This window comes from Heterodontus francisci, chromosome 13 (genome assembly GCF_036365525.1).
Source record: "Heterodontus francisci isolate sHetFra1 chromosome 13, sHetFra1.hap1, whole genome shotgun sequence".
Classification (NCBI taxonomy): Eukaryota; Metazoa; Chordata; class Chondrichthyes; order Heterodontiformes; family Heterodontidae; genus Heterodontus; species Heterodontus francisci.
In genome coordinates, this window is record NC_090383.1 from 85,980,538 (window position 1) to 86,004,179 (window position 23,642).

General features: G+C 42.8%; 1 protein-coding gene across 2 annotated transcripts in view; it reads left to right on the forward strand.

The window, feature by feature from the left end:
* ubr2 (ubiquitin protein ligase E3 component n-recognin 2) overlaps positions 1 to 23,642 on the forward strand; it is a 177,306-nt gene that overhangs the window by 49,947 nt on the left and 103,717 nt on the right. Inside the window, exons 6-11 of one of the 2 annotated variants that reach the window (XM_068045124.1) lie at positions 58 to 196; positions 1,045 to 1,107; positions 1,239 to 1,359; positions 9,868 to 9,975; positions 17,021 to 17,109; positions 23,525 to 23,623. In XM_068045124.1, the coding sequence (XP_067901225.1) occupies positions 58 to 196; positions 1,045 to 1,107; positions 1,239 to 1,359; positions 9,868 to 9,975; positions 17,021 to 17,109; positions 23,525 to 23,623 (619 nt within the window). The remainder of the gene's footprint in view (positions 1 to 57; positions 197 to 1,044; positions 1,108 to 1,238; positions 1,360 to 9,867; positions 9,976 to 17,020; positions 17,110 to 23,524; positions 23,624 to 23,642) is intronic. The other variant, XM_068045123.1, reaches the window with a different exon arrangement.

The window sequence follows — 23,642 nt, forward strand, 5'->3', positions numbered from 1 at the left end:
TGATCAACAAAGGCCTGAGGGAAATGTTAAATACTTAAGTGATTATTTTCTCTTTAGGGAAAAGGACGATACTTACTATTGTATGTTATTTAATGATGAAGTCCATACTTATGAGCAAGTGATTTACACCTTGCAGAAGGCTGTGAACTGTACACAGAAGGAAGCTGTCAGCTTTGCAACCACTGTGGATAGAGATGTGAGTTATTTTTATAGTATTTCCCGCTTGTAAAACGTATACCTTAAGTTCACCAAAAGCAGTTGCAGTTTGGAAAGTTTTTTTTATTTAAAAAAAAAAGTAGTGTTTAAAATTAATGAACTGCAATTCTGCAACTGTGTTTCAGTTACATAGAAGTGCGAAAAACTCAGTCACGACTGGATGATCCTGTGGCTTCTAATTTCCAAATTGTGTGTAGAATTTGAAGATCTACATTATTGGACTGTTGGTTATGTTTATATTGACTATGATGCATAAATACAAAAAAAACTAGTTTACATTTAATTTCATTTTGGTAGGTAGATTTAGCTGATACTCCTGTTTCAGTAATAGAAGGGCCTATAAATGTATTTTCTCTACTTTTTCTTTGTGTCACGTGTACACCTTACTTAGTAAGTGAACCTTTTCTTGGGTTATTGCCAGTTTCTGAAAATAGCAATCCACCAGAAAGTGCTTGAAAGAGCCCAAGGTGCGATTGTATCTCTTATATGTGAACTGCACCCCGCCCCTTCCTCCCCTCCCCCACCAGCCCCACAGCACCAACAACAAGCAGCATTTTAGAGGCACGCAAGTAAAGTTAGCAACACGCTTACTGGAGAGTTCCAGCTGCAAACCCATTTCCTAACATTAAATAGCAGTGCACCATTGCACCTTCAGAAGCACTATTGCAGAACAGAAAAAAAATCTATGACTGGAATTTTTTTTGGTGTATCTTGTATATATCTTGATTTATTATACTGATGATGTCTCTTGTTTTTGAGTTTCTGTTGGAGTTCAGGTTGTAAAAGTTTTCATTAGTAAAATATTTTTTATTTTTGTGATATTTTCAGGGTCGTAGATCAGTTCGATATGGTGATTTCCAGTTTTGTGAGCAGGCAAAAACAGTAATAGTGGTGAGAATTTTCCTCTCAAAATAAAGTGTACCTGTGTGTTAATAAAAACAAGTAGAGGTGGTTGTGGTTGTGTATTGTTCTGATCTTTAATAGTCTGACACTTTTTTTTTTCAACATTTGATTTGCTCTAGAGGAATACCAGTCGACAAACAAAGCCGCTTAAGGTGCAAGTAATGCATTCATCTGTTGTTGCTCATCAGAACTTTGCCATAAAACTATTAATTTGGCTGAGCCAGGTGATTGGCTACTCAGGTAAACGTTATTAAAAAATTAATTCCAAGTTGATCTTGTGATGTGTAACATTGGGCACTACTTAAAAAGCAATTCAGTTGGGTTAGTTTAATAAATGGTTTGATTTTCTTGAAAATCTCCATTTCATGTCTTGAAAATGATCAGTAGTAACACTTGTTCTATCTTTGAAATTGAAACTATGTTTGTTTTATGAGTAGGAGTTTTGTAATGGAATGTGAATTCTATTTTTGAGAGAAGAATTCATTTTTTGAGCAATTAGATACTGATGCACTCCCCTCCATAGACCACCTAATTCCTTTTTTCTTTTGCTGAAGAAATGAACAGGTTGTTGCCCCGTAGGCACTGGAATGCCTCCCTTCTTTCTCAACGATGGCGAAGTCCAGCACGCAAAAGACCAAGCTTCAAGCATTGGTAAACATCTTCAGGCAGAAGTGACCACTGCATGGTTCCTGTGGAGACAAAGTCCCACCTTCACATTGAGGGTACCCGCCATTGTTGTGTGACACTACCACCGTGCTAAATGGGATAGATTTTCAACAGATCTAGCAACTCAAAACAGGGCATCCATGAGGCGCTGTGGACCATCAGCAGCAGAAGAATTGTAATCAACCACAATCTGTAACCTCATGGCCTGGAATATCTCCCACTCTACCATTACCATCAAGCCGGGTGACCAACCCTGGTTCAATCAAGAGTGCAGGAGGGCATGCCAGGAGCAGCACCAGGCACACCTAAAAATGAGGTGTCAGCCTGGTCAAGCTGCAACACAGGACTACTTGCATGCCAAACAGCAGAAGCAGCATGCAATAGACAGAACTAAGCAATCCCACAACCAACAGATCAGATCTAATGTCATGCTAGGCTCCCACCTACCAATAATGAGGCGCGTTTATTTTGTCATGAACCTTGATTTTAAACTCCTACTGGAGTGAAGAAAGGACTTGTTAAACAGATCAGCCATAGCTGGAAAATACATTTGCATATTAACAGATGGTGATTGGAAGGACAAAGGACCATTCCCTGAAACATTCAACCCACAAAGGACCTTGATCAGGTATTCTGTGTAAGAGGAGCATTCCAGAGATTACTGTAATCCAAGACGTGGTCAGACCAGTTCGTCATATGACTAACCTGCTTGGCAAACTGGGTTTTTTAATTTCCTTCCTAACTCACTCAAATCTGCTTTCAGGACCTCATCCCTCTTCCTACCCATATCATTGGTACCAAAGTGGACCATGACCTCTGGCTGTTTACCCTCCCCCAGAAGTATGTTCTGCAGCTGCTCCGTGTCATCCTCCTGCTCCTAATTCTTGTGTTTATATAAGCAAGGGGGTGGAAGGTTATCGGGGGTTGGTGGAAATGCGGTCTAATCAGCCATGAACTTACTGAATGGCGGAGCAGGCTCGAAGGGCCGAGTGGCCTACTCCTAATTCGTATCTTCGTATGTTTTTCTGTATTGTGCAAACAGTTTGAACTTGGAGAAAGTCTAATTGCTCCTGGATTGAGGAGATCTCTCTCCTGTCCCATCCCATCTCTTTCTCACAAGCCTCTGAATCCACTGAAGACACATGAACCCCAAGAGAGAGAAGTCTCCTACAGCGAACAAGATTTAAGAAGAATACTGGGCCCCAACGAAAAGCAAGATCTACCTACAATCAAGGATGTTACAGTGAGCTTGAAGAACTGTAACAAAAACTCTTCAGATATTGCCTTGAACCTTTCCACTTTATTTTTCTTCTCTATTCTGTCTCTATTGGCATGTGTGTATCGCATATGCATGCTTGCGTGGGGTGTGGCGTGTATCCGTAGGCGTTAACCGAATTAAAGTTAAAGTTCAATAAATTTCAACTTTTCTTCAAACCTAAGAAAGCCTGTTTCTTTGCCTTATAATTGGAAAGCGGTGAACAAGGATTCACCAAGGCCTCACAAACATCCTCATCCTCAACGGTGGGGGAGCCCAGCACATCAATGCAAAAAATAAGGCTGAAGCTGTTGCATCCATCTTCAGCCAGAAGTGCCGATCCATCCCGGCCTCCTCCTGAGGTCCCCCGCATCATAGATGCCAGTCTTCAGCCAATCCGATTCACTCCACGTGATGTCAAGAAACGACTGAAGGCATTGGATACTGCAAAGGCTATGGGCCCTGACAACATTCTGGCAATAGTACTGAAGACTTGTGCTCCAGAACTTGCCTCACCCCGAGCCAAGTTGTTCCAGTACAGCTACAAAACTGGCATTTACCTGGCAATGTGAAAAATTGCCCAGGGTAGGTCCAATGCACAAAAAGCAGGACAAATCCAACCCAGTCATTTACTGGCCTATCAGTTTACTCTCGATCAGAAAAGTGATGGAAGGGATTGTCGACAGTCCTATCAAGCAGCACTTGCTTAGCAATAACCTGCTTAGTGATGCTCAGTTTGGGTTCCGCCAGGGCTACTCCACAGCCATAGATCAAACATGGACAAAAAAGTTGAACTCCAGAGGTGAGGTGAAAGTGCCTTTGACATCAAGGCAGCATTTCACCGAGTATGGCACCAAGGAGCCCAAGCAAAACTGGAGTCAATCGGTATCGGGGAGAATTTTCCACTGGTTGGAGGCATACCTAGCACAAAGGAAGAAAGTTGTGGTCATTGGAGGTCAATCATCTCAGTCCCAGGACATCACTGCAGGAATTCATCAGGGTCATATCCTAGGCCCAACCATCTTCAGCTGCTAAATCAATGACGTTCTCTCCATCATAAGGTCAGAAGTGGGGTTGTTCGCTGTTGATTGCACCATGTTCGGCACCATTCACGAATGCTCAGATACTGAAGCAGCCCATGTCCATAAGCAGCAAGACCTGGACAACATCCAAGCTTGGGCTGATAAGTGGCAAGTAACACTTTCCCAACAAAGTGCCAGGTAAAAACCATCTCAAGCAAGAGAGAATCTAACGATCTCCCCTTGACGTTCAATGGCATTGCCATCACTGAATCCTCCACTAACAACATCCTGGGGGTCACCATTGACCAGAAACTGACCTGGACCAGCCACATAAATGCTGTGGCTACAAGAGCAGGTCAGGCTAGGAATTCTGTGGTGAGTAACTCGCCTCCTGACTCCCCAAAGCCTGTCCACCATCTACAAGGCACAAGTCAGGAGTGTGATGGAATAATCTCCACTTGCCTGGATGGGTGCAGCTCCAACAACACTCAAGAAGCTCGACATCATCCAGGATAAAGCAGCCAGCGTGATTGGCACCCCATCCACCACCTTCAACATTCATTCCCTTCACCACTGCCATACAGTGGCAGCAGTGTTTACCATCTACAAGATGCACTGCAGAAACTCACCAAGGCTCCTTCGACATCACCTTCCCAACTCGCGATCTCTACCACCTAGCAAAACAAGGTGTTGATAAGATAAGGTCACAGAGAATAACTGACCAGAAGGTCATGGAACAGAGGCAAACGGTATTTTAGATTTAGACTTAGAGATACAGCACTGAAACAGGCCCTTCGGCCCACCGAGTCTGTGCCGACATTAACCACCCATTTATACTGATCCCATATTCCTACCACATCCTCACCTGTCCCTATATTCCCCTACCACCTACCTATACTAGGGACAATTTATAATGGCCAATTTACCTATCAACCTGCAAGTCTTCTGGCTGTGGGAGGAAACCGGAGCACCCGGAGGAAACCCACGCAGACACAGGGAGAACTTGCAAACTCCACACAGGCAGTACCCAGAATTGAACCTGGGTCACTGGAGCTGTGAGGCTGCGGTGCTAACCACTGCGCCACTGTGTTAATGGTGTGCTGAAAGACGAAGAGTTAGTACAGAGAGGGTGTGAATAGACTGTAAAGCACAAAGCACTCCAAGCACAAACGTTAAAATTTTAAAAAAAAACAGTGGGTAGGCACAGTAGAAACAAACTAAACACTAAAAAAAACCTAGAATAAAATAACCAAATAAAGAAAAAAGAAAGGAAAAAAAGAAAAATTAAAGAAATTATTGAATTCAATATTCAGTCCAGAAGGCTGTAGCGTGCCTAATCGGTAAATGAGATGCTGTTCCTCGAGCTTGCACTGATGTTCATTGGAACAATGCAGCAATCCCAGGACAGAGATGTGAGCATGAAAGTTTTGGGGAGGGGTGTTGAAATGGCCAGCAACCGGAAGCTCGGCATCATGTTTACGGACTGAGCAGAGGTGTTCCGCAAAGCGGTCACCCAATCTGCGTTTGGTCTCCCCAATGTAGAGGAGACCACATTATGAGCAGTGAATACAGTATACTAAAATGAAAGAAGTAAAGGAAATCGCTGCTTCACCTGAAAGGAGTGTTTGGGGCCTTGGATAGTGAGGAGAGAGGAGGTAAATGGGCAGGTATTACACCTCTTGCGATTGCAGGAGAAGGTGCCGTGGGAAGGGGACGAGGTGGTGGGGGTAATGGAGGAGTGGGACCAGGGTTGCGGAGGGAATGTTCCCTTCGGAATGCTGACCGGGGAAGGGAGGGGAAGATGTCTTTGGTAGTGGCATCGTGCTGGATGTGGCAGAAGTGGCGGAGGATGATCCTTTGGATCTGGAGGCTGATGGGGGGGGAAAGTGAGGACAAGGGGAACCCTGTCGCGGTTTTTGGAGGGAGGGGAAGGGGTGAGGGTAGAGGTGTGGGAAATAGGCCAGACACGGTTGAGGGCCCTGTCAACCACAGTGTGGGGGGGGGAGTCTTCTGTTGAGGAAAAAGGAAGACCTATCAGAAGCCCTGTCGTGGAAGGTAGCATCATCAGAGCAGATGCGTCGGAGACAGAGAAACTGGGAGAATGGAATGGAGTCCATACAGGAGGCAGGGTGTGAAGAAGTGAGTCGAGGTAGCTGTGGGAGTCAGGCTTATAATGAATATTAGTAGACAGCCTATCCACAGATAATTATCCTCAGATAATGAAGCAGTCCATGCAGACATGTAGCAAGACCTGGACAACATTCAAGCTTGGGCTGATAATTGCCATCATACAAGTACCAGGCAATGATTGTCTCCTACAAGAGAGAGTCTAACCACTTCCCCTTTAGTAGTATTACCATCATCTCATTTCCCTCATCAATATCCTAGGGGTCAACATTGTGCAGAAACTTAACTGGACCAGCCACATAAATACTGTGGCTACAAGAGCAAGTCAGAGGCTAGAAATTCTGCAGGGAGTTACTCATCTGACTCCCAAAACAGTTGCAATATTTACAAGGCACAAGTATGAGTGGGATGGAATACTCTCCATTTGTTCGAGCTGCACTCGTTCAGACAACAGTCCAGAAATTAGACACTATCTGGGACAAAACAGCCCGATTGATCAGCATCTAGCTCTCCACTTGAAACATTCAATCCCTCCACCACCAGTGCAGTGCGTATTATTAACAAGATGGACTGCAGCAACTCAACAAAGCTTCCTTGACAGCATCTCCCAAATCCACAGCCTAGAAGGACAAGGACAGCAAGCACATGGGAACATGATCACCTCCAAATTCCACAACAAGTCACACACTATCCTGAGTTGGAGATATATTCCCGTTCCTTCATAGTCATTGGGTCAAAATCCTGAAACTTGCTACGTAACAGCATTGTGTGAGTACCTTCACCACACACACTGCAGTCTTTCAAGAAGGTGACTGACCACCACCTTCTCAAGGCCAATTAGCGATAGGCAATAAATGCTGGCCTTGCCAGGGACACCCATATCCCATGAATGAATAAACCTCTCCGATTAAATGCTACTCTTCTGAATTATACAAAACGTTATACTGTAGCTAGCTCTTGGGAAGTAAGATATTTTAAAGTAGAAGATAGAAATTGATAGTGACTTTCTTCATCAAACTTTATCACTTTTCTTAACCTAACTTAATTCTTTCACATGAGAGAGCAACTCTATCTATTAGTGGACAATTGTTAAAAAAAAAATCCAATGGCACAAACTGGATTAAGATGCAAGCTTGTTTTTTTTTGTTAACTTTGTGACTGGCAAGGCCTTTGCTATTAGTTATGTGGGAAAATCTTGGTCCTTTTTGCTTCATTCATTTAAAAGTGGGACTTCCGTTATGTGACTATGTCCTTACTTTCTCCCTTTTCCCAGTTAGATAATGGAAATGGGCAGATAATCAAAGGTTGGCAAATGTGGGTGCTGAAAGTATGGTACAGTAATGCTGTGGCACAGAAATGGAGAAAAATACAAAGTGAAGCAAGCTCTCAGAAGTTTTGACAGGCCTTCAAGGAAGTGGGTAATGTGAGCACTGATAGTAGTTTTTCATGAATAACTAGAACCCATGAGAACTTGGTCTCACCTTCTGAAAAAAAATCAACTACTCAGAATTGTGTCTTTTGTGAGGCCTCTATTTCCACAGATTTACTTATTTCTGAGAGCTAAAGTAAAACAGAATTTTCCACATGGTTTATTGGGTAAATGAACTGCATTGTGCATTATGAAACAATCAGCTGACAGAAAATACAGTTGGCTTTGGAGGGTTGGTTGTGATGTTCAAGGTCTCAGCTCTTTCAGGAACTGGCCATTTGGGTGAGCAACCAAAGAGATGTCGATACCTTTGAAACCGTCTGAATCCACACCTTCATGAGAGGAATGGATATAAATTGACCAAGGCAGAAAATTGGTTCAATCAAGCACTTGAAAGTGACCTCATCATTGGATGCTGGGTAGCATCAGTTTAACTTGCAACCGTGATTTTTTTATGGTCTATGCCAAAATTCTGGAACACCCTACATAATAGCACTGTGGGAGCACCAGTGGTTCAAGAAGGTGGCCGTCACCACCTTCCTCTAGGGTAACTAAGAATGGGCAATAAGTGCCATCTTTGCCAGTGATGCCCTCATCCCTGGAATGATTTTTTAAAATATTCTTGGAGATTCCAAGTATCCAATGATATGTGGATCAAAATCATTTGATACGTAGATATGCCTACTGTTGCCAGATTAAATTATTGAAATATGTATGAAAAACCCAATTTGTTGTTTACTGCTTCAAAAATACTTTTGTTGGTTCACTATGATTCTTTTATCACGAGGGGAATTGAATACAAAAGTAGGGAGGTTATGCTTCAGCTATACAGTGCCTTGGTGACACCACATCTGGAGTACTGTGTACAGTACTGGTCTCCTTATTTAAGGAAGGCTGTAAATGGGGTGGAGGCAGTCCAGAGAAGGTTTACTAGACGAATACCTGAAATGGGCGGGCTGTCTTAAAAGGAAAAATTGGACAGGCTAGGCTTGTATCCGCTGGAATTCAGAAGAGTAAGAGGCGATTTGATTGAAACGTATAAGATCCCTGAGTGGTCTGGTCAGGGTGGATGTGGGAGAATCTAGAACTAGGGGTCGCCAATTTAAGACAAGAGATGAGGAGAACTGGAGTAGCCACATAAATACCGTAGCTACAAGAGCAGGTCAGAGGCTAGGATTCCTCCTGACTCCCCAAAGCCGGTCCACCATCTGCAACACACGTCAGGAGTGTGATGGAATACTCTCCACTTGCCTGGATGGGTGCAGCTCCAACAACACTCAAGAAGCTCTACGCCATCCAGGACAAAGCAGCCCGCTTGATTGCACCCCATCCACAAACATTCACTCCCTGCACCACTGACGCACAGTGGCAGCAGTGTACCATCTACAAGCTGCACTGCAGCAACACACCAAGGCTCCTTAGACAGCACCTTCCAAACCTGTCACCTCCACCAACTAGAAGGACAAGGGCAGCAAATGTACGGGAACACCACCACCTGCAAGTTCCCCTCCAAACCACACACCATCCTGACTTGGAACTATATCGCCGTTCCTTCACTGTCACTGGGTCAAAATCCTGGAACTCCCTTCCTAACAGCACTGTGGGTGTACCTAACTCACATGGACTGCAGTGGTTCAAGATGGCAGTTCACCACCATCTTCTCGAGGGCAATTAGGAATGGGCAATAAATGCTGGCCTAGCCAGCAATGCCCACATCCCGTGAATGAATAAAAAAAAAAATTCTCAGAGTCGTGAGTCTTTGGAATTCTCTTCCTGAAAAGGCAGTGGAAGCAGAGTCTTTGAATATTTTTAAGGCAGAGGTAGATAGATTCTTGATAAGCAAGGGGGTGGAAGTTTATCGGGGTAGGTGGAGTTGTGGAGTAATCAGTTCAGCCATGAGTGTACTGAATGGCGGATCAGGCTCGGAGGACCAAGTGGCCTACTCCTGCTCCTAATTCGTTTGTTCCTATGTATTTACCAGTGGTTTCATTTAGGCTTTACCTAGAAAGCCAGAATTTTTATGGTGCTATTGGAATGTAAAATTAGTTCAGAAAAAATCTGACCTCGTCTTGCATTTAAACTCAATATGTTGAACCTTGTACCTGAAAGGGGAAGTACTTTCAAGCTGGTACCAAGTGACTGGTGGGCTCTGTGTTGGGCACCACCACACCAGATAGCAACATAACCTTTTCATCTCGTGTTCATATAAACAGCTAGAATTTATTAAAACTTTTTTTTGTCTAATAAAGGTGGATTGAGGCGAATATTGTGTGAAGTAGGATTGCAACAAAGACCAGATGAAGACAATTCTTCCCTTGTTGATAAATTGATGCTCTGTGACTCAAAACTATGGAAAGGTAATATTTGCTTCATAAATTTGAACTTATTTTGAAACATATTGGATGCCGAGTACTACATTATTTCTCATCCCTTTGAAGTTTGTCATAAAGTTCAAGCCTTGGTTTGTGACTACCAATTCTTCTCCTCAAACCTAATAAATGTAGTCATTATATGGTCACTGTTTGCAAGGTGTTCCCTTACAGTTAGATTGTTAACTAATTCTTGCTTTTTACTCATCAGTAAATCTGATAGGATGTATTCTCTTGTTGGTTCTTAAACATATTGCTTCAGAAAATTCCTGAACACATTCTGCAAATTCATTGCTTTTACTACTTGAGCTGTTCTACTTTTCCCTGAATGTTACAGTTTAAAATCTCCCATTATAACTAAGTTGTTTCTGCTGCATGCTTCCCTGATCTCCATGTTCATACAGTTCACCACATCACTATTATTAGGTTTACAGACAGCTCCCACCAGAATCATGCATCCTTCGTCGGTCATTAGTTCAACCAGTGTGTTTTCACTCCCTGATCACCCTTGAAATCCTTTCCACTGCTGGAATTTTGTTAATGTTTCTAAATCTTCCCCAATTTCCCTGTCCTTTCTAAAGATCCTGTTGCCTGCAACATTTAACACCCAGTTATGCCCAGCTTATAGCCAGGTCCCTAATGGGCTGCAACATTATGCCCTTTAACAACAACAACGTGTATTTATATTATGCCTTTAACATAATAACGTCCCAAGTTGTTTGCAAAAACATTTCCAAACAAAATATGGCGCTGAGCCACATGAGATGTTTGGTCAGATGAGGTAGGTTTTAAGGAGTGTCTTAAAGGAGGAAAGCAGGGGAGAGAGGCAGAGCGGGGAGTAGGGAGGAAATTCAAGAGCTTGGGTCCTAGGCAACTGAAGGCACAGCAGTGGAGCAATTAAAATCGGATGCTCATGAAGTCAGAACTGAATTAGTGTAGATTTCTCGGAGGGTTGTGTGGCTGGAGGAGGTTAGAGAGAGAGGGAGGGGTGAGGCCATGGAGGGATTTGAAAACTAGGATGAGAATTTTAAAATCAAGATATTGCTTGATAAGGAGCCAATCTGGGTCAGCTAACACAGGGGTGGTAGCTGAATCGGACTTGGTGTAAGAAAGGACACGGGCAGCAGTGGTTTGGATGACCTCAAGTTAATGGAGGGTAGAATGTGGGAGACCAACCAGAATTGCATTGGAATAGTCAAGTCTAGAAGTAACAAAGACATGAGTGAGGGTTTTCAGCAGCAGATGAGCTGAGGCAGGTGTGAAGTCGGGTGATGTTATGGAGATGGAAATAAGTGGTCTCAGTGACGACACAAATATGTGGTTAGTAGATCATCTCAGGTCAGATATAATGCAAAGGTTGCATACAGACTGGTTTAATCTGAGTGTTGCTAAGGGAGAAGGATGAAGTCGGAAGCTAGGGAATGGCGTTTGGAGCAACGACCAAAGACAATGACTTCAGTCTTGCCAATATTTAATTGGAGGAAATTTCTGCTCATCAGATACTGTATGTTGGATAAGCAATCTGATAATTTAGTAACAGTGGAGGAGTCTTGAGAGATGGTGGTGAGATATAGCTGGGCGTTGTCAGCATACATGTGAAAACAACACTCTGCTTTGGGATGATATTGCTGAGGTATAGCATGTAGATGAGAAATAGGAGGGGACCAAGCATATGTTCTTGGGGGACACCAGAGGTAATGGGAAGAGAAGCCATTGCAAGTGATACTCTGGCTACAATTAGATAGATAGGAATGGAATCAGGTGAGAGCAGTCCCACCCAGCTGGATGACAAGTGAAGAGGCATTGGAGGACAATGGCGTAGTCAACTATGTCAATGACTGCAGAAGCGTAGAGAAGGATGAGGAGGGATAGATAGTTTATCTTTGTCACAATCACATAGGAGTCATTTGTGACCTTGATAGGAGCCATTTCTGTACTGTGGCCGGGTGGAAACCTGATTGGAAGATTTCAAGCATGATGGGCACAGATTTTGGAATGACATGTTGAAGGAGTTGGGAGAGGAAAGGGAGGTTTGGAGATGTGACAGTAGCTTGCAAGGATGGTATGGTCAAGGGTTGGCTTTTTGAGAGGGCTGATGACAGCAGATTTCAAGGAGAAGGGGACAACACGTGAAGAGAGCCAACTGTTGACAATATCGGCCAACGTGGTGGGGTCCGGGGGGCTTTTGGGTGGACACCATGTTACGACCGCAGCAGGAGCAACACAGTCAATTCAGTCCCGTCACTTCACAGTTTGCAGCATATTATTAAACTTTCACACCCATTTGGTAAACAGCCAAAGTAAACACTCCAGTGACTGCAGAATGAAACAGACCAAACTAGGTATCTTTAGACAACAACAAATGAACTATTCAACTAAATCTTAAACACTATTGGGATAAACCTATGTCTAAAGACCTTATGACTTCTTCTTTTAATCTGACTTCCCCAATCTCTCTCTCTCACTCAAAAATAACAGTAGTTGACCGGTTTGAAAAGTGTTTTTAAAAATTAGCTGTCTCAAGAATAAATAACATAATTAAGTTTTTTGTGGATTACATTCTTGGATGAGATTCTGATGTGAAAATAGTCAAAGGTCATTCCAAGTCTTTACGTGGATTTGATGAAAATTGTCTATCAGTAGATAGGCATTCAACTCTTCGGCTGCAGTAGGAATTAAATAGTTCTTTGAATGATGAACACAGCAATACAAATGGTTTCTTGAAAAAGGAGGCTTTTCTTCTTTACTCGGGGAATTAACCTGGCTTGTAGCTCCTTGTAGAAATTCTGCTGAGAGAGAATCAACAGCTCCTTTCTCTTCAGTACTCTTCACTGGAAAGTCTCTCCAAACTGAACTGGTTTCAGCCAGTTTCTGCCAGTTTTACACACAGTTAAGTGGCAATGTTACCATGTGACTGCTCTCTCCTGCTGTTGCCCAGGGTAACAAAAATGTAGCTGTGGCACACTGTGTCTCCAGAACTTTCTGTCCCTTAAAGGTGCACTGTTTTTAACAAAGTCTTAAAGACACACACACTTTTTAATCCAAGGAGAAAAATAATTACGTCCATGACAACAGTTTGGTAGGAATAGGATTGAGGGAGCAAGAGCTGGATCTCATGGACAAGATGAGCTCAGAGAGGGCATGAGGGGTGATAGAGAAACTAGAGAAGGATGCAAGTTCAGTGCTAGGGCGGGGGACGTTTGTCACAGTGGGCTAGTGGAACGGAGGGGCGCAGCAGAGGCAGCTGTTTGGATGGTCTTGAACTTCGTGACAAAGAAGTCCATGAGCTCTTCACACTTAGTTTTGGAGCTGAGGGTGGAGGAGACAGGAGAAAGGGGTTTAAGAAGACTGTTTGCAGTACAGAAAAGAAGTGGAGGGTTATATTTGGATTCCAGGATGATCCTGGAATAGTGAGCAATTGTTAGCAGACGAGAGTAGGACCCAATAATGCTTTATTTAGTCCAGCCAGATTTGGCGGTGGCTGGTTAAACCAGTTGTCCACCATATCCTTTCAAGTCTGCGTCGCTTGGACTTAAGGGAGTGGAGATGAGGGTCGGACTGGCGAATTGGCCAGTGTGAGACACTACATAAAGGTGGCGATGAGGGTGCAGTTGAGCAAATCAGTAGCTGTGGAAATGTTGTGGCGAATGGAGGGCCAAAGGCTAGACAGTTGGAATTTTGAAAGTGCAGTTGTAATTGAATTGGTGGGTAGCTTTTTTTTCCATTGGCGGAGACAGAAGGAGGTAGGGTTAGGGCATGGAAAGGGATTGTGGATGGAGAGTAATACAAGGAAGTGATCAGAGATGGCGTTATCTGTGATAGAGGTGATGAGATTAGCAAGTGCACGTGAGATGGTAAGGTCGGAGAGTTTACTTGGAGGGAGCATAAGAGGGCTGTGAACTCAGGAGAGAGAGCATGATGAGTTGAGAGCGTTACCAAAGTGCCTCTGTGTTTTGTTAAATATATTTTTTGAGGATTAATTTTTGAAAGATTAAAGAAATGTAAAACTTAGGGGTTTTCACAGGGGGTCACGTAAAGGCCACGACTTAGAAAAACAGTCGCTGGAAATGTTTTTTTTCAAAGGGGCATTGAGAGGTCTTGTGAGGAAAACAAGCCTTTTTGGCGAGCCACCTGACTTCCAGGTCAATAAACAACAGAGAACCTTGGACACATGGAGAAGTTGTTTCCAAAGAAGTGACAGGTCAAGATTGATGGGGGTCAAAAGGCTGACCTTTTGTCTGTTTCACTTTTGAATTGTTTTGAGTTGGGGCAAGAAAAAGGGAGAGAACTTCCATGGAGGGAAGAGAAAAGCACCCCTCTGAAAGACCCTGAAAAGTCCACTGTGTCAACTCATCTTGTCTCCTGTCTTTGAAGAAAAGCCTGCTAAATTAATTCTCAATGCCGTCTGTACTTGGAGGTCAGACTGTTTTGGCTTTTTTTTGCCAGTTTTGGAACACAACATATCTCATCTGCTGTTTGATCAAGAATGAGCAAGTATACAGCCCAAATTTTTTTTGTCTGTAATCAAACTCTTAAAAGCAAAACTCCCTTTATTTTTACGGTTAACCAGTGTATGTGTATGTGTGTGTGTATGAGTGAGAGGAGCTAAGGTAAAAACGGAACTTGAATATTTCAATTTGTGTTTATGCTTTGTTTCATCACTGATTAAGACTTGTTTTATAATCTGATAATTTTGTTTTTTATTAAAGAAACCTGGTTGGTGTGCTTTATTCTGGGATAAAATAAGATTCTATAATTGGCCTTGTTGGTAATTGGGAAAAAATGTAAATATGTGTTGTGACCCATGGAGAAATGGAACTAGAATAAATAGTGCACTCCTGCCTCAGTCGTAACAAGATGGAGGTTGAAATTCAAGGATGAGCAGTCATTCAGTTCAGAGGCTGAGGAAAGAAGGTAGTGACGATACCTGTGAGAAAATATTTTATATTATACTTGGATGGGTGGTAGAGAACAAGGATTTTGAATGAGAGGCGAGAGGGGTGGAATGTGGTGAGATGCTCGTAGTAGGAGGAAGTGCCAGAGAATTAGGGGCTCAGGCCGATGTGTGATTTGGTGATGAGCACCACACCACCATCGTGACATTTCTGACAAGGCAAGTGGTGGAAGGTTCAGCCAGAGGGATGGCTTCATTCAGGGGAAAGGTGTCATCACCCCTCAGCTAGGTTTCCATTAAGGCCATAATGTCAATGCAATCATCCACAATAGGTTCGTAGATGGCAAAAGCCTTGTTTACAAGTCTACAGGTGAATGGACATGCTACAGGGAGATGCATAGAGGGGCGGCGAGAGCTGATCCACTGGCAGAGTCAGCAGTGGAAGGGGTGAGTTGAACAGGAAGGTGATTGGCCAGATTAGCCCCAGTGGATAGGCTGGGCTCGTAGTTCTGAATTGATGCTTCAAATTCATCTCTCTTATTTCTTATGCTCTGCGCATTTGTGTATAGAACCCATATTTGAGTAAAAGAAAACAAAGTGCTAGGAATACTCAGCAGGTCAGCAGGAGTTCATATTTCATCTGAAAGGTCATCGCCTGAAACGTTAACTCTGTTTCTCTCTCCACAAATGCTACCAGACCTGAGTATTTCCAGCATTTTGTTTTTATTTCAGACTTCCAGCATCTGCAGTATTTTGCTTATATTTGGGTGACCTTTCCCATTTGCCCTGATGGTGTTTTTATCTCATTGTCTGACTTGATTTTTTTTGCTGATCTTTATATTGCTATTCAGGCCAATTAATATGTTCTTCTTTTTCATTGTTCCTTTTATTACAAGTATTTTTGTGCTGTATATTCTTATAACTTTTTTTGTTCCTTGACTATTGATATTGTCTTTATCTTTTTATGTACTCTGACCTTTGCTTTTAGTCCCACTAGATTTTATCTTTAGTTTACTATTATTTCCACCTCCTCGCCGCCTACTGGTTTAGTCTTTTCTAAGGTCCTCTTTGTTTCAGCTCTTTTCAGGTGGAGTTTGTCTAGCAGTGCAGTTCCTTTATGTCCCAGTACTGGTGCCAGAGTCCCATGAAGTGGAACAATTGCTTTCCACACCAGTCTTCTAGCTATGCATTTACTTTTTCTGACCTATTTATCTCTCTCATTTAGCACATGGCTCATATCGTAGTCTGGAGGCTACAGCCTTGCGGTCCTGCTTTTTCACTTCGCACTTATTTTCTGTATCTCCGTTAGAAGAATTTGCTCTCTGGTCTTCATTGCGTAACTGGTTCCACGGATCGCAACAACTGGTTTTTGCCCTGCCCACCCCCACTTCCCAAGCTAACAACAATGTTTCAGTGTAAAATGGATATATATGAGCTACACAAATTTCCTCAAACAACCAGCACAATGCTGCTCCTAGGCTAAAACTTTCCAGAGATTTTAGGTCTTTTTTTAAAGTTCTACTTTCAGTTAAATTATCTATTGGCTAACTGAGCCACACAGATCAGACAGGTTCTGGATTTGGTTCCCACTCTGCTGTTTTGACCAATTTCAACTTGCACAAAAGTAGCTTCGGTGCCTCCAGGTTCCTGAGAGGAAAATTGGGCAGTGTTTACAGTCCTGATCTTGATAGTGGACTGTTACCTACTGATCCCAGCTGGAAGTCTGTGCATACAAAATGAAGTTAATATCAGGCTCCGCTATGATGCCTCTGAAGTTAATTCATCTGCAACCTCTCCAGTAACAAATTTCATGCATGAATGATGGCCATTTGGGTGAATGAGTACGTGATGCCCTTGGAATCTTACCCAGCAGAGATTTGACTCCTATCCTTTCAGTTTACTCTTTGGATTCCTGTATTGTGCCGTAGATGGACTAGGAGGGTAGAGGATAAATGTATCCATCTTAAATCAACAAAGTTGGTGCGTGATATATGTATGGTCAAAATCAGTTGTAACACAAGTTTGCCAGGTGTCTGACATTCTGGATGAATAGTTTTCCCATTATTACAGTAATATTATGTTTCATGTTTTTTTCCCTTCCTGCTCCCTGAAGAATGATTATATCCCTTTATTCAACAGGAGCGCGAAACATCTATCACCAGTTGTTCATGAGCAGTCTCCTGATGGATCTGAAAAACAAAAAGCTATTTGCGGTTCGATTTGCAAAAGTAAGTACAGTATTGAATTACAAATATATAGTCATCATTTGCATAAGGAAAGCTTTAATCCATTCACACAACTATTTATTATTTGTCGTAATATTGTGTATTTGGTTTTAGTTTGCTCAATATTTTCTTTTGTTAATTTGCGGCATTAATTATTTTCAAATCATAGAAAGTTTACAGCTCAGAAAGAGGCTACTTGGCCCATCGTGTCTGCCTGCTGAAAAACGTTCCACCAATTCTAATCCCACTTTCCAGCATTTGGTCCGTAGCCTTGAAGATTACGGCACTTGAGGTGCATATCGAGATTTCTTTTGAATGAGTTGAGGTTTTCAGCTTCAGCTACCCTTTCAGGCAGTGAGTTCCAAACCCCCACTACCCTCTGGGCGAAAAACCTTTCCTCATCTCCCCTCTAATCTTTCTACCAATTACTTTAAATCTATTCCCCCTCGTCACTGACCTCTCTGCTAAAGTAAATAGACTCTTCACCTCCACTCTATCCAGGCCCCTCACAATTTTGTACATTTCAATCAGATCTCCCCTCAGCCTTCTCTGTTCCAAGGAGAACAACCCCTGCCTATCCAATCTTTCCTCATAGCTGCATTTCTCCAGTCCCAGTAGCATCCTCGTAAATCTCCTCTCTAGTACCCTCTCTAGTGCAATTACATCCTTTCTGTAATGAGGTGATGAGAACTGCACACAGTACTCAAGTTGTGGCCTAACCAGTGAGTTATACAGTTCCCGCATAACTTATATTCTGTACCTCAGCTAGTAAAGGAAAGGATTCCATATGCCTTCTAACCACATTATCGACTGTCCTGCTAACTTCAGGGATCTGTGGACGTTTACTCCAAGGTCCCTCACTTTCTCTACACCTCTCAGTATTTTCCCCTTAATCGTATATTCCTTTGCCTTGTTTGACCTCCCCAGATGGAGGTCACACTTTTCGGGGTTGAATTCCATTTGCCACTTTTCAGCCCATCTGACCAGACCATCGATATCTTCCTGCAATCTACAGCTTATCCTCCTCGCTATCTACCACACGGCCAATCTTTGTGTCATCTGCAAACTTAGAGTCATAGAGTTTTACAGCACAGAAACAGACCCTTCGGTCCAACGCGCCTGCACTGACAATCAAGCACCTGTCCAAAACTAATCCCACTTACCCGTATTTGGCCCGTAGCCTTGTATGTTAGGGGGTTTCAAGTGTTAGTGTAAATATTACTTAAATGTCGTGAGTGTTCCTGCCCTGACCACCCCTTCAGGCAGTGTGTTCCAGGTTCCAACCACCCTCTGGGTGAAAAAATTTTTCCTCAAATCCCCTCTAAACCTCCTGCCCCTTAGCTTAAATCTATGCCCCCTAGTTATTGACCTCTCTGCTAAGGGAAAAAGTTTCTTCCTATCTATCCTATCAATGCCCCTGATAATTTTGTATACCTCAATCGGGTCCCCCCTCAGCCTTCTCTGCTCCAAGGAAAACAACCCCAGCCTATCCAGTCTCTCTTAATAGCTGAAATGCTCCAGCCCAGGCAACATCCTGGTGAATCTCCTCTGCACCCTCTCCATTGCAGTCACATCCTTCCTATAGTGTGGTGACCAGAACTATACACAATACTCCAGCTGCAGCCTAACCGGTGTTTTATACAGCTCCATCATAACCTCTCTGCTCTTATATTCTATGCCTCAGCTAATAAAGGCAAGTATCTCGTATGCCTGCCTAACCACCTTATCTACCTGTGCTGCTGCCTTCAGTGATCTATGGGCAAGCACCCCAAGGTCCCTCTGATCCTTTGTACTTCCTAGGGTCCAACCATCCATTGTATATTCTCTTGCCTTGTTAGTCCTCCCAAAGTGCATCACCTCACACTTCTCAGGATTAAATTCCATTTGCCACTGCTCTGCCCATCTTACCAGCCCATCTATATTTTCCTGTAATCTAAGGCCTTCCTCCTCACTATTTACGACACCACCAATTTTCGTGTTGTCTGAGAACTTAGTGATCATAACTCCTATATTCATGTCTAAATCATTAATGTACACTACAAACAGTAAGGGTCCCAGCACCAATGCCTGCGGTACACCACTGGTCACAGGCCTCCATTCGCAAAAACAACCCTTGACCATCACCCTCTGCCTCCTTCCAGTAAGCCAATTTTGAATCCAATTTGCCAAATTACCCTGGATCCCATGGGCTCTTACTTTCTTAACCAATCTCCCATGCGGGACCTTATCAAAAGCCTTACTGAAGTCCACATAGATGACATTAATTGCTTCACCCTCATCTACCCCTCTAGTCAACTCCTTGAAAAATTCAATGAAATTTGTTAGACACGATCTCCCCCTGACGAAGCCATGCTGACTATCCCTGATCAATCCCTGCCTCTCCAAGTGGAGATTAATCCTGTCTCTCAGAATTTTTTCCAATAATTTCCCTACCACTGACGTTAGACTCACAGGCCTATAATTACCTGGTTTATCCCTGCTACCTTTCTTGAACAATGGTACCACATTCGCTGTCCTCCAGTCCTCTGGCACCTCTCCTATGGCCAGAGAGGATGTGAAAATGTGTCAGAGCCCTAGCTACCTCCTCCCTTGCCTCACATAGCAGCCTGGGATACATCTCATCTGGGCCTGGGGATTTATGAACCTTTAAGCCCTCTAATATCGCTAATACTTCCTCTTTTTCAATGCTAATTTGGTCAAGTATATCACAATCCCCTTACCTGATCACTACACCTACATCGTCCTTCTCCATAGTGCACACATGAAAAGTAATTGTTCAAAACTTCACCAATGTCCTCCGCCTCCACACACATATTGCCTCTTAGATCCCTAATGGGCCCCACTTTTTCCCTGGTTATCCTCTTGCCCCTAACATACTTATAAAATGCCTTGGGATTTTCCTTTATCTTGTCTGCCAGTGATTTTTCATGCCCCCTCATCACTCTCCTCATTAATTTTTAAGTACTCCCTTACACTTTCTATACTCCTCTCGGGCCTCCGCTGTTTTCAGCACTCTGAATCTGTTATACGCCTCCTTTTTTTTTTCCCTTATCCAATCCTCTATATCCCTTGACATCCAGGGTTCCCTGGACTTATTGGACCTACTCTTCGCCTTACTGGAACATGCTGGACCTGAATCCTCGCAACTTCCTTTCTAAATGACTCCCACTGGTCTGATATAGACTCTCCTATAATATGCTCCCAGTTCACTTTGGCCAGATCCTGTTTTATCATATTGAAATCTGCCTTCCCCCAATTCAGTCTTCTTATTTCCGGACCCTCTATGTCCTTTTCCATAACAACCTTTAAATCGTACAGAATTATGGTCACTATCCCCGAAATGCTCCCCCACTGCCACTTCTACCATTTGTCCGGCTTCATTCCCTAGGATTAAGTCCAGTACCGCTCCTCCTCTTGTAGGACTCTCTACGTACTGGCTCAAAAAGCTCTCCTGAATGCACTTGAAGAATTCTGCCCCCTTTAAGCTTTTTGCACTAACACTATTCCCTTTAATATAGGGGAAATTGAAATTCCCTACTATTATTACCTGATTATTTTTGCACATCTCTGAGATTTGCCTTCATATCTGCTCCTCTACCACTGCCTGACTGTTCGGAGGCCTGTAGTACACTCCCAGCCAAGTGATAGCCCCCTTTTTGTTTTTAAGTTCTACCCATATGGCCTCATTAGAGGAACCTTCTAAGATATCATCCCTCCTTACTGCAGTAATTGACTCTTTAATCAACAGTGCAATGCCACCTCCTCTTTTACCCCCTCCCCTATCATGTCTGAAAATTCTATACTCTGGGATATTTCTTGATCATGCCTCCCACATTTACGTCCAAATTGGTAATATATACCACAAAAAGCAGGGGACCCAGTACTGAGCCCTGTGGAACGCCACTGGAAACAGCCCTCCAGTCGCAAAAACACCCGTCAACAATGGCCCTTTGTTTCCTGCCGCTGAGCCAATTTTGTATCCACCTTGCTGCATTTCCCTGGATCCCATGGGCTTTTATTTTTTTAACCAGTCTGCCATGTGACATCTTGTCAAAAGCCTTACTAAAATCCATGTAGACCACATCAACTGCATTACCTTCATCTATCTTCCTTGTTACTTCAAAAAATTCGATCAAGTTGCTCAGACAAGATCTTCCCTTAAATCCATGCTGACTATCCTTGATTAATCTGTGCCTTTGGAAGTGACAGTTTATCCTGTCTCTCAGAATTGATTCTAATTAGTTTGACCACAACTGAGGTTAGACTGACTGGCCTGTAGTTATTCTGTCTATCTTTTGCTCCCTTTTTAAACAGAGGTACAATGTTAGCATTCCTCCAATCCTCTGGCACCACACCTGCATCCAGTGAGGACTGAAAAATGATGATCAGACCCTCTGCTATTTCTTCTCTTGCTTCTTTTAACAGCTTGGGGTACATTTCATCCGGCCCTAGTGATTTATCAAATTTCACTGATGCTAATCCCATTAATGCGTCCTCTCTCCCTATGTTTATCACATCCAATACTTCACACGCCTCTTCCTTAACTACAATATCTGTATTGCCCCCCTCTTTTGTGAAGACAGACGCAAAGTATTTATTAACAACAATACCAACATCTTCCGCCTTTACAAATAGGTTACCTTTTTGGTCTTTTATGGGTCCTACTCTTTCCTTAGTTATCCTCTTCCTCTTAATGTATTGATAAAAACTTCTTTGGGTTCACCTTGATTTTGCTTGCCACTATTTTTTCATGCCCTCTCTTAGCTTTCCTAATTTGCTTTTTGATTTCACCCCTCCACGTCCAATACTCCTCTCGGCTTTCTGTAGTATTGAATTCTCTGTCAGGCATAAGCTTTTTTTTCCTATCTTATCTTAACCACTGCCACTCCTTCCACCTGTCCATCTTAATTTCCTAAAAGTAAGTCTAAAACTGCACCCACTCGTTGGACTTGCTACAGACTGGCCAAAAATGATCTCCTGAATGCACCTCAAGAATTCTTCTCCCTCAATTCCTTTCACACTAAAACTATCCCAGTTAATATTCAGGTAGTTAAAATCCCCTACTATTACTGCCCTATTTTTCTTGCAATTCTGAGATTTGTCTACAAATCTGCTCTTCTACCTCCCTCTGTCTGGGGGTCTATAGTACACTCCCAGCAGTGTGTTTGCCCCTTTTTTGTTCCTTAGCTTTATCCATTTGTTGAACCTTCCAACAAAGCATATCATATCCCTACTTTTGATGTAACTATTGAGTTTTTTTTAACTGTTGAAATAACATTCACTTCCAACAAATGCAGCAAGAAAAATAAGTTATGTATCTTTTCTGATGATAGTAAATACCCGACTAGATGTTTTTACTTCATTTTGCTTTCCTGTTTATGGTAACTTTTTCAAATCTCTTAAAGCTATGAAGTTCTAGTTTCAGAATAAGGATGCTAAAAAACTAATGGTTAAGATGCGTTTAGCATTTGACTTATTTATGATTTAAGTATTTGTACATCAGCTGGCTCAATCAGGTTACAGTTATTATGTTTTGTGTTTCCAGTTTGGTGATTGTGGTAGCATTGCTCCATTTATTATATTCTTCTGTAATTGATTTCTGTTTGAAAATTTATGGCCTTAATCGCAAAAGAATGAAACTAATCCTCTAGTTAGAAATAGCTGCTCTGAAATTCAAGTGTGTAGGGAGTCCAGGTGTTGCACTGGTTCAATGCCCTGTCCTTTCATCTGTCAGACTGAGTTTAAATCCAGCCAGATTGATGGAATGCAAGAACCCTGTCTCTCCTGGCTGTTTGGCTTTTGCAGTCCTATATGAGTCTGATCAGTCCAGTTCTTCAAGGGTCCAACTCAAAGCTCCTGACTATTCTGGGCCAGGTTGGCAGTCTCAGTAGAAGAGAATCTCAAGGGTGCTGTTCTGTTTAATGCTGCACCTAGAGACGCATAGCCTGACTTGTGACTGCTTGATGTTGACTCTCGATCACAAGAGTTGATTAAATATATTGCTTTCCACCATGACATTGCCAGATAAACCTTAACCATGACGCATGCAAAAGTCAACCTGTGCCCTCACACTCATCCAAAAAACACTTCTCTGGATGGCTACATATTTGTTCAATTGACAAGTCTTACTAAGTTTGAAATTGAGACCTGTGAAAAGTAGTGGGAAATGGGATGAATCACTATGCGGAAATAATGCAAGTGATGCATCTCCAATTTCAAGAGTTTGGACTCTCAGTAAATTTGTTTTTGAGTGGGCGAAACTTACTTACTTTGCTCACTTCTAATGAAATCTCTACAGAAGTATGTTTGCCCTCCACCCTTTTAGGCATGTGAAGCTTAATAGTTAGAATTAGAATCAGCATTTAATTCTGAGGCCAGTCTGGACATGACCTGGAGGTGAATTTATCTTGTTGTTTAGAATTACCCGCAGTTGCAGAGAGATTTTATGGAGGATGATCACGAGCGGGTAGTGTCAGTGACTGCTCTATCTGTCCAGCTCTTCACTGTCCCGACTTTGGTGAGTACAGTATGCTTTC